The sequence below is a fragment of the Amblyomma mixtum genome, chromosome 5 (genome assembly GCF_055824585.1).
Source record: "Amblyomma mixtum isolate Tamu chromosome 5, ASM5582458v1, whole genome shotgun sequence".
Classification (NCBI taxonomy): domain Eukaryota; kingdom Metazoa; phylum Arthropoda; class Arachnida; order Ixodida; family Ixodidae; genus Amblyomma; species Amblyomma mixtum.
Genome location: NC_143016.1, coordinates 19,696,787 through 19,711,325, shown reverse-complemented (window position 1 = coordinate 19,711,325; position 14,539 = coordinate 19,696,787). Strand labels below are relative to the sequence as shown.

At 44.9% G+C, this 14,539-nt stretch overlaps 2 protein-coding genes across 6 annotated transcripts; one reads left to right on the top strand and one right to left on the bottom strand.

The window, feature by feature from the left end:
- Nucleotides 1-27: 27 nt before the first annotated feature.
- LOC149341440 (alpha-ketoglutarate dehydrogenase component 4) lies at nt 28-1,628 on the top strand. Of its 2 annotated transcripts, none has more exons than XM_089543547.1 (4): nt 28-168; nt 519-579; nt 664-836; nt 1,395-1,628. In XM_089543547.1, exons 1-4 carry the CDS (start codon nt 139-141, stop codon nt 1,410-1,412), a joined length of 282 nt encoding a protein of 93 aa, XP_089399673.1. In that variant the 5' UTR covers nt 28-138; the 3' UTR covers nt 1,413-1,628. The 2 variants fall into 2 exon arrangements, with proteins under 2 accessions (XP_089399673.1, XP_089399672.1); XM_089543546.1 differs by having other exon boundaries at nt 29-168; nt 655-836.
- A 1,012-nt stretch (nt 1,629-2,640) lies between these two features.
- On the bottom strand, nt 2,641-14,462 carry LOC149341439 (RAB6A-GEF complex partner protein 2). 4 transcript variants are annotated; one of them, XM_089543539.1, is made up of 8 exons: nt 14,217-14,462; nt 13,379-13,503; nt 9,047-9,204; nt 8,859-8,942; nt 8,195-8,344; nt 7,583-7,717; nt 6,707-7,012; nt 2,641-4,483 (listed from the first exon to the last, which is right to left on the bottom strand). In XM_089543539.1, the coding sequence occupies exons 2-8, from the start codon at nt 13,501-13,503 to the stop codon at nt 4,263-4,265; spliced, it is 1,179 nt and encodes a 392-aa protein (XP_089399665.1). In that variant the 5' UTR covers nt 14,217-14,462; the 3' UTR covers nt 2,641-4,262. The 4 variants fall into 4 exon arrangements, with proteins under 4 accessions (XP_089399665.1, XP_089399667.1, XP_089399668.1 ...); XM_089543541.1 differs by having other exon boundaries at nt 9,053-9,204; XM_089543542.1 differs by lacking the exon at nt 8,195-8,344.
- Nucleotides 14,463-14,539: the final 77 nt, after the last annotated feature.

Sequence of the window (14,539 nt, the reverse complement as noted above, 5' to 3'; positions counted from 1 at the left end):
CAAGACTTTCATGTTGAAATGTTTAGCCATAAATTAAACCAAACGTAAAGCTTTCCTAATGTGCCGCACCTGGGCAGTGCTGGCAGTCTAAAAATTGGGTTGTTGGTGCGGTCAGCAGTGGCGGCTGCGGCGGCGCGGATGGCTTCGTCTACAGCGAGAGTTATTCAGGTCGGTTGCATTATTATTTTTGTTTCCTCCAGGCAGACCAATCAACGGCTAAAACATAAACAATTACGGCGTCTGTGATCTGCTGGCCGCTGCTCCTTCTGGCCAGGAACCGCGATGTACTTGATGCCGAAACGGAACTCGTGTTGAAGGACGCCCTTGAGCAAGCACCCGGAGTAAAACGTCGCGGACGGTTTAATTTCTAACTGACAGCAAAGGCCGCCGATTCCTCCTGGTGACTGAGCTGTGTGGGCGATGAGTGGCCTTCTAGCACGTGGAAGTTTGGGAGCGTGTTGTCGCTTTCAGAATGCACAACTCATTCATTGGAAATATTGCACCTCTCGTTCTTGCAGGCAATCAAGCCACATAACCCGCTGATAAAATTTCGCGCGGGCAGCGCAAGACCGGACAGAGGTGAGAAAGATTCAGCAGCGTCGTGAGGTTGCTTGGTAGGACAACTTTTTTGACGCAGATCACAATGTCGCGAAGTTCTTACAGGGCCTACGCAAACTACTGCCTCATCCACGGCGATGAAAGCAACCAGCACCGCTGCGCCTGCAAGCTCCAAACCGGTGGGATCCACGCCGCGTGGTACCGGCATTGATGAATCTCAACTGCCTGCTCGGTACGCCAGGAAACCGATGTCTCAGTACGAAGCAGACTATATTCAGGTGAGCATGGTGCCCGCCGATCTGCTTGACTGGCTTGCCGATGAGCGGAAACCGCCAGTGATAAATCAAATTGATTCGCTTTTCGAGTCTGTTGGCGCGCTGCGTTAAATTTGCAGCGTTTACGATATTCCTCGTATCTACAGGGTTCCATTAACAAGCAGCGTGTGTGGTGTCTATTTTAACGAAACTCCAATTAGTTGCGTCGAATACCCATTATATCACTGAACTCTGCGACGACTGCTCCATCCTTGTGGTTCTCCCGACCAGCGTTCAGAAATTTGGTGCTGTAAGTTTTGGTGGGTCTCCAACTTGCCCATACCTATGCTGTTTTCAGCTGTTCATTTTTTACATCTTTTTTTTTTACTGTGCAGTCATTGGCATATGCTGTTTAATTGTGTAACAATTACATCTTAGTCCTCAAAAAGGGCATATATTTGTTTTCTTAACACTTCTGTGTGCATGTCATTTCTGTAGCCAGTCATTATGCATTACCCATCAGCATTATTGCTAGTACTGTGTGCCTGCCATGTCCTGAATGTTTCTCTTTCTTTCTTGCAGAGAGGAGGACCGGAGTAAAGAGATGCCTGCATAGCCGCTGTAAATAAGACACGCTCAAATGAAATTCTTGAAGCCGTTGTTGAAGGTAACTGCTTCTAGCAGGAATAGAGGGGTGGACCACGAAAAGCATGGAGAAAATGCACCAATGTAACTATTTATTTGTCAAAAGCAGGCAGCGCTGAATGCCCCGTAAGTGCCCTCTGCATTCCCATGCAATTAAATATGTTTGTTGTTGTTGTTGCAGTTTAATTTAGATTTAAAAATCTGCCGCAGATCCAGTTTGGCATCGCTGCAGAACTGCATATGGAATGTTGCACTAATCATCTAGCTGAAGGCTTCAGTCATGGTGCAGTCTTCGTGCATCTGCTGTAATCAGTGCTAAGTGGGATTATACAGTTTTGTTAGTGCCAGATTTATGCAGGAAGGTAGTACATGAGTTGCTAAAGGAAAGCGGGCCAAAATATATTGCGTGAAACAGTTGAAAACCATTTTCGCGTCCCAGCGCCACATCCCACAGCACTGATGCAACTTTCTGTCTTATCATCGGTGTCTGAGTAACAAGAAGCTGTGGCTGCCAAGATGAATCTTGTAACAAATGAAGTAAATGGTCATCACATGGGGCATATTCGAGGTCTTAACGTGAATGATCAAGAAGTTTTTTTCACTAATTTGCAGATCCCTTTGTTAATTGCATACAGCCTGACACATTATTGTAATGTTCTCCAGTCAACAGGCCCAAACGTTTTCGAGATACAGCATGAACATACCTGACAAGATGCTTTCTTGCACTGCAGTGGCTGTTGCTTGTTTAAACATTTTACAACATTCAACCCTTGCAGCACTGTGTGCCAAAAATTTCATTTTTGATGCACCATAATATATTAAGCAAGAGAACTATACTACATTAATTAACTTGATGCATATTAATGTAATTGTGCTACTCTGCTTCTCCTTCTGTTCCATGCAGTGGAACTTCAGCGTGTAAGTGATGAAATCGAGTGGAGAAATAACACTTGCAGGATGTCTTGAGAAATTTTGATAAGTTCTAGACCTGATGGTACACAGCACAATTTATGCAACTTTTCTAGTGAATTCGCCAGTAGTTAGCCCTGCAGAACCCAAGCAGCTCTGCAGTGAAGTAGTCTGTCAACGTAGAGCTTGTGGTGAGAGTACAGTAGTTAAGGCACCAGCAAACACAGCACTGCTGAAACATTTACCTTAGTATAAAAAATTATGCATTGAACCCTTCTCACTTGCAACATTTTTATTTATTTTTAACCGCAATATTGGAATCGCAAGGTAGCAAAAGTGTACGAAAAATGTCTGCTTCAAGAGACTTCATACATACACATCCAGAGGTGCAAACACCTTACATCAAAACACCTTCACAATAGAACACCACTGTAAAAAAAAAAAAAAACCCTTCACATATTCATTCCTGATAAAAACCAACAGCAAGTCTGCTTTCGTGTCACCTACAACTATGCAAGTCCCTCACAGCACATTCTGCACAAGTAAAAAATGTGCAACATGGAAAGGTAACAATACTCATTACACATAGAAGATCAACGCACGTTCTTAACATAAGAGCTGAGCTGCCAAGATGATGTATTTACAGTGAACCGCCAGTAACCCTTTAAAGCAAATATTCCTCGCATATTTTACACCTTTCAACAGGCACAACTAACGTATCATAGTTGTCCAGTGTGTCCAAACATCCAAAAAGGTATTTAAAAGCCTGCAATACTGGCAGGCAGCTGTTGCAAACACTGTTCATCCTATAACATGCACTTTGCAGCCGCACACTGCAAATATAGGCTGCTTAGACATGAGAAAAAAGAAAATTCTCTCTTGCCACCTATGCTTGCAATTATGTTAGCATAATTACCTCTTCCACCGAGGCATTCATGAGCATATGAGCACGGAAATGGGCACTGACCGCTTCTGTAGTTGAGATTACCTTTTTGCACCTTATCTGTTTGTACTTTGAGCATGGGAAAAGGAAAAAAAAAAGGAAGGCAGGGCCTCAAAATACAGTATCGACATGATCTTCGCTGCACAGTTGGGAGTAGTGGTGGGTCATACACCCAACATGCATCATAAAAGTGAGTCTGCAAAGAAGTCCTACTTTCTTCCCATGTATACAAACTGATGCCTCCCATAGGGGCAAAAAAAAAGTGAGCGGCTAGTGCTGAATCTTGCAAACAAGTCCTTTAAAGTCCATGCTAACAACAAATTATGGTCTCGCTAAACCTCTAACTTGCACTCAACAGCTTTCGGGAGAGTACAAAAAAGAGCACATTAAAACAAGCGAAAGAAGCCGCAGTGCACCGCAAAATAAAACAAGCTGGGTTTCCCAGGACCTTGAACAAAAACATAGTAACTGGTCATCATTGAAAAAAAAAAAAAAAAACATCTGCGGACATACATAATGAAGCCAGAACGCACCGGACAGGAAACTCCCCAGTGGTAACATGAGCGGACAACCAGTGACACTGCTTTAAGAATAAAGAATTTAAAGACAGGTGCACTGTCATCACCGGCTGGTGCAAAATACAAGCTTTGTCATGGCCGCTGACATGGCAGGACAGTTAGTTTGTGTCTGACTGCCAGACACCGCTAATATGCGCGTGGCTCCGAGCTGTCCGTGGCACTACTGCTCCATGCCGGAGAGGACACCATGTCCTCTTGCTCCAGGGTAAAGCTGGTGCACGTGTAGGAATGAAAACTTCGCCACACAAAGCCAGACCTGGGTAGCTGGATACGAGTGCTGCGAATTCAGGCAGCACGGAGCGCGCACTGTGAGCAGTGCCGTTGCCGGCCAGTGCCACACATTGAGGAGGGAGCAGTGCACAGGAGGCTTCTTGGTCAGCAGATCTGCAGGGACATCAGGGACGGCGCTCTGAGGGCACTGCTGACGTGGCCCGGGTGTGTCGGGTACAGCGAGATGGGCAAGTCCCACACCATAGTCTGAACATCCAGCACTGCTGGTGCTTGCCAGTCACTGGAGCTCAGCAGCTGCTGCCCCGGCTGCACCACCGGGGAGGTAGTCATCACAAACTCAAAGTGGAGCTTCCAACGCAGTTCAGCTGGAAACAAATGTAACGTGGAAGTTCAGTCCACAGACACTGAAATCAACTCTAACTGCACTGTGACTATGACGGGAAACGATCGCTAGAGTTAAGTAATACATTGGATGACTGTCGGCCTTTTTCCTCCGCTTAAAACTGTATGAGCAGCAGTTATCTCGAGGAAGAAAAAATTGCGACTCGAGAGTTATTCGGCAAGACAAAAAAACATTATGTCCACCTGAATATGAGGTTGCTGCTCCGTAAAAAATGTGCACGGTTACCTGGAAATAATCTGAATTTGGAAAGGTTGTCTTGCGGGACTGCATCAGCTGCTGCGCTCTTCAGCTGTGCAGTGCATTCACTTGCCACACTGTGATGGGACATAATGTAACTTTTCTCTGGAGGGCATTTAACTGAGGCACATCCTGCTCACAGGCAGTTTGTTTTTCATGCGCTTGGCAGAGTTTCCTTACTGCCTTTCCATGCATATAATAAAAACTTATCAGTGACTGCACAGTGGTCACTAGAATGTGCTGTGCAGCATCATTCAGTGAAAAAAACAACCTTGTTATTTAACTGAATGGCCAAATGCGGCACTGCTTTTTTTCTTAACCCTTTGTAAGGCTGTGTGCGCATCTCACACACTTACAAATGGTAAAACTGGACTTGGAATGACTCTAGAAACCAAATGACATCACTTCTAAGCCATTTTGATAAATGGTTTTATGACATCAGAAAACTTTCAACAGAACTGAAAAATTGCTTCAAGTATTATGACACAGTTGATTGGCTGAAAAGGTTCGAAAGCAATTTTTCAAATTTGTGTTTCATGCCAAAATGGGACACATCAAACTGTGCATCAGCGCTTGTAAAAAGGGCCAGATCGCCAAGGAGGTCTATTAGCAAAAGAGAAAAAACAATTGCTGAATGGTTTGTTTAACTGTTCGGTAGTATTCAGCACAGAAAAATAAGACATGTAGGTGCACCACTGTCTGTCTGTCGGCCCTTGATGCAAATGGGACATGCGTCTGCTTGTCCTACAAAGGGTTAATAATGAATTGCGCCTTCACTGGCTTCGTTCTTCTTTTCTTGCTGTTTTCATAATGGTAACATTCTCTTTTCTCTTCATAATTCTGCTGGGCACTGACTCGCAAGCCCTTTATGGCTTTGGCAGGCCTGTAAAATACCAGTATACAGCTTGCGGGCTATATGTGTTTAAAAGTTAAAATATCGGCTTTGTGAACTATCTATAAGTAAGAACGTTAGAGCAGTTTCTTTTTGTATATCGGCCAATACAGCATCAAATTCCCAACACACCTTTATGTACTGGGGTGGAAAACTAGTAAAAAAAAAAATTATGAAGGGCACTTGAGGCTATTTACATGCTCTGAAGGCGAAAGCATTAATTTTTTTCATTTATATTTCTTTGCTTCCTTTCCAACGACGCACCTACTCAATAGTATACAGTCGTAAGGCAACAAATTACACCAGGTTCAGCTTTATTCACCAAGAAGATACCCAATTTTGTGTCCTATGGGTTGCGTGCTTGCCTTGCAGTCTGCAAGCCCTTGGATCAATTCCGCGCACCTTCGGAAGAAATTTTTTTTTCTTCACTAATATCGTCACTGGGGGTTTCATAGACCACTTTTTGTGGACATCGACACCGAAGGGTTCTGCTGCTAATGGGTCCTGTAAGACTTTTGCCTTACAATCTTTTTCAGCCAAAATAGAGCCCCGCGGACTATACACCGAAAATTACAGCACATATGCTTGCTTTGTATGCAACTAAGAAACTATTATCTTTATTACCATTACTAATGGCCACAGAATGTGCACATATTTGGAAGTAGTAAGTGTTCCCATTACCACCACTTACATTTAAATATGTAATCTCACAGTACTCATGCGTCTACAAATGTTCAGAAGCTTTAAGAACCTTGTTTATGGGTGCATTATGATACTATGTCAAGTGAGAGCTTCAAAGAAAAAAAAAGTCACGTGTGCTTTTCTGTTTTGTTGTCATGAAGCCCACTTGCACATCGGGTGCACGCATAAGCTACGCACACAGGCTAATGAGATGCACAAGACAGGAAGTGCAACGAAAGTTTAGTCAGCATCATTAAGTTCCGGGCGAAATGCCTGCCCAGTCAACAAGCCTTTTGTTCTCTTTCTTTTCTCTGCCACGAAGTGAAGGCAAAGGTGCAAGACGCAGAACACCGACAGTCAGCCCCAGTCACTCACCAATGTCGGAACCAAAGGTGGGCGTGACGTGCAGTGGCACGGGTAAGTGTAGGTGTGTGGTGCGCAGATGCAGGCAGAAGGCATGCTGCCGGCAGTGTCCAAGCGTGGAGTGCACAGCCTCGCCCGTGGCCGACGCAGCTGCAGAAATGTGCTCCTCGCTCTGCAGCGTCACCGAGTATTGCACACAGGGCACTGTAGCCTCCGAGAAGTCAAACATGCCAACAATATCTTCGCCAAGGCGGAAGCACGACTTGAGCAGGCAGAAGCGCACGACCCGTCCATTCTGGTGCGTCACGTTGTAGTAGCCTGCAAGGAAACAGGCGGAGCCCGCTGAATAAGCAACCACTTAACATGTGAGAGCCGCCCATGCTGCTGCATTGCAAAAGCAAGGGACGTACCCAAGCAAGCAAATGTGCCGACTTGAGTACGAAGAGTGCAAACTACTAGGATATGCACTAATTAAAACTAGTATATAATGATTGCCACAGCGTCAACTTCGTGAAAACTATTTCTTTCACAGTGAGGTCCAGTTAGTGCAGTGAGACAGCACGGCATCATGCCAACACAACAATATAATTGTCAAATTTCATAAGCATGTCGCAGAAATGTTAGGATTACGCATGTTGCCTAGTCCTTATGGCCATTTTGTACTGGCACGTGAAAACAAGAGGAGCGGACATGTCGGTGAACATGTGAAACTTTGTGCTTAAGTCTGCATTCTGCACGCACACAATACACAAATCTGAAAACACCACTCATCAGCAAAGCTGTAAGAGGCCACCCACAGCCAAAGAACCATTCACACACAAGCTATCTATGATAACGTGAAACAAGGCACAAGAGAAAGCAGTAACATTTTGGTGAAATAAAACATACTAGGCCTCCGACGAGATGTGAGGTCTTCTAAGAAATCTACAGCCACTTCGAGCACTGACTGGCGGCTTGCTGTAGGCAGGAAAGGGTTGCTTGGAGCTGCCTTGGCCAGGCGCTCTTTTAGTGCTTCCATCAGACCTGGAAGAAAAATATTTTAGCTGCACACTCTTCTTTTGGGAAACAAGCATTCAGTAGAAAAAGCTGGAAACTAGATTCTCTGTTGTGTGTTCAGGAACTTAAGGCTAAGAGCTCTGCGATAAACAGTGGCCTATCACATAAACATCCTTTTAAACTTTCCTGACAAGCCCTCACTTCAGCCAGAGAGGAGCAGCTTGGATTACACTGGTACATTTACATTACTCCATATAATGTTTTTTTGAAGGAACACTATGTTTCATCTGCATCTCTCAGCCAGTTTAATTTTCTAGTCTGGACTTGAATTTCCTGAGCACTGTCTTCAGCCTTGAAATGCAAAAGTGTGCTCAAGTGGGCTGGTTGGTTCTTTACTTATGTCCTGTCTGCACGCTGTTTCAGCATTGAGTTCTTACACCTGAGATGCACAACGTGGTTGAACAATTTAATAGCATTAAAGCAGTAAGTCGGAAAAGTACACACCCTCGACTACGAACACCTTGATGGGTATTCGAAGCAACCTTGTCAGTGCGTTCACCCTCTGTGCACCAATCGTGACCTTGTAAGCATACCGAACTGCCTGGCCTTTGTACGATGGTGGGACAGAAGAAGGAATTGTTTCCTTGTACATAACTGCAGAAAAAAACGAGCGATAAAAGCGAAATGTAATGCACCATCTGTCTCAATTAAAGCGTACCAAATCCAAGCCAATTTCAAGTTGCTTCAAAGATCAAACAACTCAGCTGTGTTCACAAAATACAACAACAAAGCCTTGTTACTGTAAGGCAGTTTAATTGATGCAGTTTACACAACTTGGACTATGTGAGCCAGTCAAAGATACCTGAATTAAGAGGCCCTTTAGACTGAGACACGGCTTGCTTTATGCTGATGGAAGAACAGTTTCTAATATCTATGATATGGCTTGACAAAGACTACAGTGCTTGAATGAACAAGGCAGAGAATGAGTTGTTAGCAGCAGATCATAAAATATTTGGATTTGGACACACACTTGTACAATTATACAAATGTTTAAAAGTCATCTGTAAGGACAGCATACAGCACAGGTTACCAAAATAAGTTGCACAGTCACTTATTTGGTACAGGCAGCCCTCTTCTAGAAGTTTAAGAGAATATGAAAAACACTTACATGATTTGCTCTCACCAGGCAGCAGACGGAGGTCACAGAACAGTATTTTGGGCTTCGACGAGAACACAACGTAGCCTTTTTCACCTGCATTACCCCCAAAAAATGTCATCGCAGTGTCACCCTCCATCAATGTAAAACAAAACGAGTGTCTATGCTCTAAAACCAAAACAAAAAGACACGATATCAACCTTCACCTCGGCATGGAATAAAGGAAGTGTCCTTAGAACCCGTGGCCATCTGCTCCTGAGAAGGGGACTTGGGAAACCGCACTCTGGTTTCATCCACAGAGCAGTGGCAGTGGATCTGTGCACTTGCCCAGGCAATGTTCTCAGGCATCCTCTTGATACTGCACGCAAAAAAGCCATGCAAGTCCTGCAGCACACGTGTATGTTGATGAAAGCAACTTGATTGGCTACTGGATCTCATAACGGTCGACCATAATGGCAACTGTTATTATTAATGACTAATCATCTGGCACTGCAATAATATAAACTACAAAGATTTGTCAGCTATCAGTAGCAGTATACTCGCATAAGGGGAAGTTGAATCAAAAACTTATCCCTGTGTAGATGTGTACAAAAAAGAAACTTTATATGTAGCTCTGGTTGAGCAACTTTGTACAATATCTCAAGGTGACCCAGAGCATTGTTCCAGGGGCTATCAAGGTTTCTATGCACCCTGAGAGAAAGTTCCATGAGTGCAATGATATCATTTTGTTATTCACCCGCTACACCAAGTTACAATGCCCAACATAGTAGCAACTGTCTGTTCACTTTGACAGGTGCGGCTGAATGAGATTCACCTCCACTTCCCTAAATGGCTTTATATGTGTAGCATACAGAATCTACATGCCAGCATTCATCATAACGTTCCAAGCACTTAAACAAAGAATGCATTTACATTATCTGCCAAACGTAGCTCACACACAGAGTTCTGAACTAATCAGCATACAGACAGGGTCGGCACTTGATCGCTAGCAAGCACTCCAGTTATCCAGTTAGTTTTAAGGTACAGGGTTCAGAAGGGTAGCGGATCGGGCTAGTTGGTGCAGATTTGACATTTTTCAAGCGCTAAGACAACAAGGACGAAGAAGGAACAGACAAGGACGAGCGCTACTTCCAACTGTTTATTTCGTAAAACCGCAAGTGCTTAAAACAGTTCTCGAACGCTTTTATGACACGGCAGTAAAATGCACGTGCGCGATTACACAGTATAGCTACCGAGACTAACAGAACTATGAAGATATAAGTGCACGATTACGTTGATACCCTGAGGAAGGCAAGTTCTTTTTTTGACAATGAAATGGACGGTGAGCTTACACAATTGCTACCCAGTGATGCTATGTTCTGTGCTTCTATAATCTCTCGGGTTAGTTGATCGCGACTACGTCCGATGATGTGGCACTGATTTAACAATGGAGTACAATTACGGCACTTACTGCAGTGAATGGCTAGGTTGCTTCCGTAGGAATTTTTAACATTGTTGTTGTGCTGGCGTAGCCGGTCATTGAGACAACAGCCCGTTTGCCCAACATACTTTTTGCCACAAGATAGAGGGATGCAGTACACAACACAGTCTACACATTCCACGTACGCTGTTTGGTGTTTGATGCCACATAATTGTTTGACAGAAGAGTAGGGTTTCGTCAGCTTGCAAAGTTTGTTAAGCTTGTTAGGGGCCGTGAAAACAGTGTGCACGTAAGGGAGCACAGCAACCTTTTTTCCCTCACTAGACTGATTTGCGATTTCGTCACGACCGTTCAGGTTCCTAAGGACGCGTTCTGCTACCGAGACCTGAAGTGGAACCGGGTAGCCAGCGGCGGATAACCGGTTCACTTGTTTGTGGAAACTACGGGGCATGCAGTGGTGGCAAGATTTTGTCAATGCGTTTCTGAAACAAAGTGCAATCACTCCTCGCTTTACCAGCTTAGAGTGGGCGGAGCGGAAAGCTAAGAGGGGTTTATTGCCGCGAGGTTCGTAGCTCCAGCAAACGTGGTTGTCGGTGAGTGAAAAGTTAATATCTAGGAAGCGGATTTCCCCGTCAGATGGTAGTTCATGGGTTAGTTTTAGTGGGCTGAGATTATTCTGGAAGGCTACTAAAATCTGGCTAGCTTCGTGTTGAAGGGAGTTCTGGTCACAGTCAATAAAAACTAAAAAGTCATCCACAAATCTAAACACCTTAAAAACCTTTGAACCCTCCAAGTACCGCTGGAGGGCTCTGTCATGGTAGCTTAAAAACAGATCGCTGAGCACCGGTGCTATACAGGAGCCTATACATACACCTTCCTTTTGTAGGAAGGGTTGGTTGTTCCAGGAAATAAAAGTATTTTTCAGGTAAAACTGCAAAAGTTCAAGAAAGCCGCTACACGAAACCCCGGCATCATTTTGGAAGGGGACAACACCGAAGTGGTCGATGTTGTCTTGAACATATTCTAGTAAAGAAGCATGTGGCAGTGAGTAGTATAAGTCTTTAACATCGATTGAAAAGGCCTGAAGGCTCTTGTCGGGATGGGATGAAACAAAGTCTAATACTTCTTCTGAGTTCTTAACCACAAAGGGGTCGTCAATGCTTAGCAGATTTAGCTTTTCTTGAAGAAACAAGGCCACACACTTCTGCCACGTCCCATTCTCTGAAATAATCACCCTTAAGGGTACGTCAATCTTATGCGTTTTCGCACTGAAAAAAACATCGAGGTGGTTCCGCGGACAATTCTGAATGCCCCTGGTTAGTTTGTCTAGGCTGAGTCTGGTGCACAATTTTTTCGCTTCGGTTTTCCGCCTAGAGAGCGAGATCTCACCGTGGGAATTGAAGGTGGCGGAAATAGCCTCCAGCGCTTTGGCGTTGAAACTGTCGTGGGAGAAGACAGCAAAGCCGCCTTCCTTATCTGCCGGTATAACACACATGGACTGTTCCAACAAAAAACTTGCAACGCGTTTCAGGGGAAGTTTGGATGGATTCGGTCTGCTGCGGTACTTTGTTTCAGAAACGCATTGACAAAATCTTGCCACCACTGCATGCCCCGTAGTTTCCACAAACAAGTGAACCGGTTATCCGCCGCTGGCTACCCGGTTCCACTTCAGGTCTCGGTAGCAGAACGCGTCCTTAGGAACCTGAACGGTCGTGACGAAATCGCAAATCAGTCTAGTGAGAGAAAAAAGGTTGCTGTGCTCCCTTACGTGCACACTGTTTCCCACAACTTGAAAAAGGTAGCGCAGAAAGCAGATGTTAGAGTTGTTTTCACGGCCCCTAACAAGCTTAACAAACTTTGCAAGCTGACGAAACCCTACTCTTCTGTCAAACAATTATGTGGCATCAAACACCAAACAGCGTACGTGGAATGTGTAGACTGTGTTGTGTACTGCATCCCTCTATCTTGTGGCAAAAAGTATGTTGGGCAAACGGGCTGTTGTCTCAATGACCGGCTACGCCAGCACAACAACAATGTTAAAAATTCCTACGGAAGCAACCTAGCCATTCACTGCAGTAAGTGCCGTAATTGTACTCCATTGTTAAATCAGTGCCACATCATCGGACGTAGTCGCGATCAACTAACCCGAGAGATTATAGAAGCACAGAACATAGCATCACTGGGTAGCAATTGTGTAAGCTCACCGTCCATTTCATTGTCAAAAAAAGAACTTGCCTTCCTCAGGGTATCAACGTAATCGTGCACTTATATCTTCATAGTTCTGTTAGTCTCGGTAGCTATACTGTGTAATCGCGCACGTGCATTTTACTGCCGTGTCATAAAAGCGTTCGAGAACTGTTTTAAGCACTTGCGGTTTTACGAAATAAACAGTTGGAAGTAGCGCTCGTCCTTGTCTGTTCCTTCTTCGTCCTTGTTGTCTTAGCGCTTGAAAAATGTCAAAGGTACAGGGTCAATCACGCTTAGAGGGAACACGACTCTGCGTGGCCACGTACCTGCGGAATGCCATTGCATCTAACCCGATCATGAATATCTGCAGAGTGGCGCACGAGAAGAAGGATCTCAACATGGTGCTTCGTGTCATCTGCCTTTTGCATGGGTTTGTTGCCACCGGCTTGGTCGGAATAGTGCTCCGCTTGTGCGCAGCCACGCACAGCCGTGTTCCCTCTAACTGTGACTGACACTGTACAGGGCAGCTCTTCATGATTGTCAACATACAGTACGACTAGACCAGTGTTTTTTTTTTTGTTTTTTGTTTGTTTTTTTTTGGGGGGGGGGGGGGGGCAGTGACGCTTAACCATGCAACTTATACTTGCTGCATGCAGAAGGCTTCAATATAATGCAAACAATATTTCAGAAGCGAATGAGCACTGTGCAAATGGCATGGACTGTACAGACCACAAGGTGCCCTGACAGCAAAAGTTCCGGCAGGAAACACACCAACTGGCAGGCAAAAAACTTGTGCAAAATGAGCACTCTGACTGAACCAAACTGGGCACAGGTTTTCTCAGGCAGTGCTTGCGCGAGTTTCTCGACACGGCCGTGAGTACCACACATCAAGTAACACATCATGCAATGAGCTCGGTGCAAATACCTATTCTCATTCGGCTCACTGTGGTTGGCATCGGGCTGCTTGTTGATGAAGGTGACCAAGCATTCAACGCTGTCTCCAGCGACATAGACGACATCGCGCAGCAGCTTCGCTTGCACTTCAATCATCTGACAGCGTGAAAAGAGGTAGCGGTTAGTTCTTTGTAAAAAGATGGGGGAAAAAAACCGCGTAGCAGAACTAAGGTTAACGGGCTCCTTAGCATAAATTTATTGAAGCCAAATGTGTTTAGTGAGGCATTGATCTAGTCAACAACACAAAACGTGCTATCAAGCATCTCTCCATACTCCGAAAAAATGACCAGCGTAGCCTGAGGTATAATTCTAGCTCGTTGCATAGGGAGCAACTTTGAACGATTTATCCTGGTACGACGACCGGTCAGAGAAAATAGGCGGAGACAGAGACGTATGAAGGTCGTGCGCCGATTATAAATGCCAGATTCCCTTGATTGAGCTCACGCCTAAGGTTATGCGGAAGGCTGTAGCTCGACCCGAATCACAGCGGTCCTCCACTAAGACAATTCCCAGCAACATGGAAATCAAAATATGGGAGCAAACTACAAGTAGTATTATGTACCGTGCGTAAAAGGGGTGACCGAGATGTCTAACGTCGCACATTAAAACTTCCTTGACAGTAATCACCTGCAACAACTCGGCACGAGTGAAAAGTTTGTTGACAGCATTAACGCAAATAACGTGTCTACAAATAATGAGAAACGCAAGACGGAAACAACCCACATGGAAACTTGCTAAGCGTCGTTCTGCTATATGCGAAAGTCCGGCGTCAAGATACCGATCAAAGCGGCCAACGGCGAGATTTTTACCTTATGCCACCGAGAGACCGGGTCTTCCGCTGCTTTGCGACACACTCAGATGTTTCCATATATCAGACACTACGAGGTGCTTGCTGATGATGAAGGAAGCTGATACGCTGTGATGGGCCGCGGCCGTGAATTTAACGGGCTAGCTACTTTCATCTTGGTGCCGACCTTTCTAACACCTCCCACGTAAGCCCGCGATTGATGCTGCAAGTCAACTGCTGCTGTGTACGAAAAACACATGGTGCGACTCTTAGCAATGGCCACGAGTTACTTTGCTCTTGAAATCCGCTAGGTGAGTTTTGGCGCTAGCGTACAGTTGAGTTGTA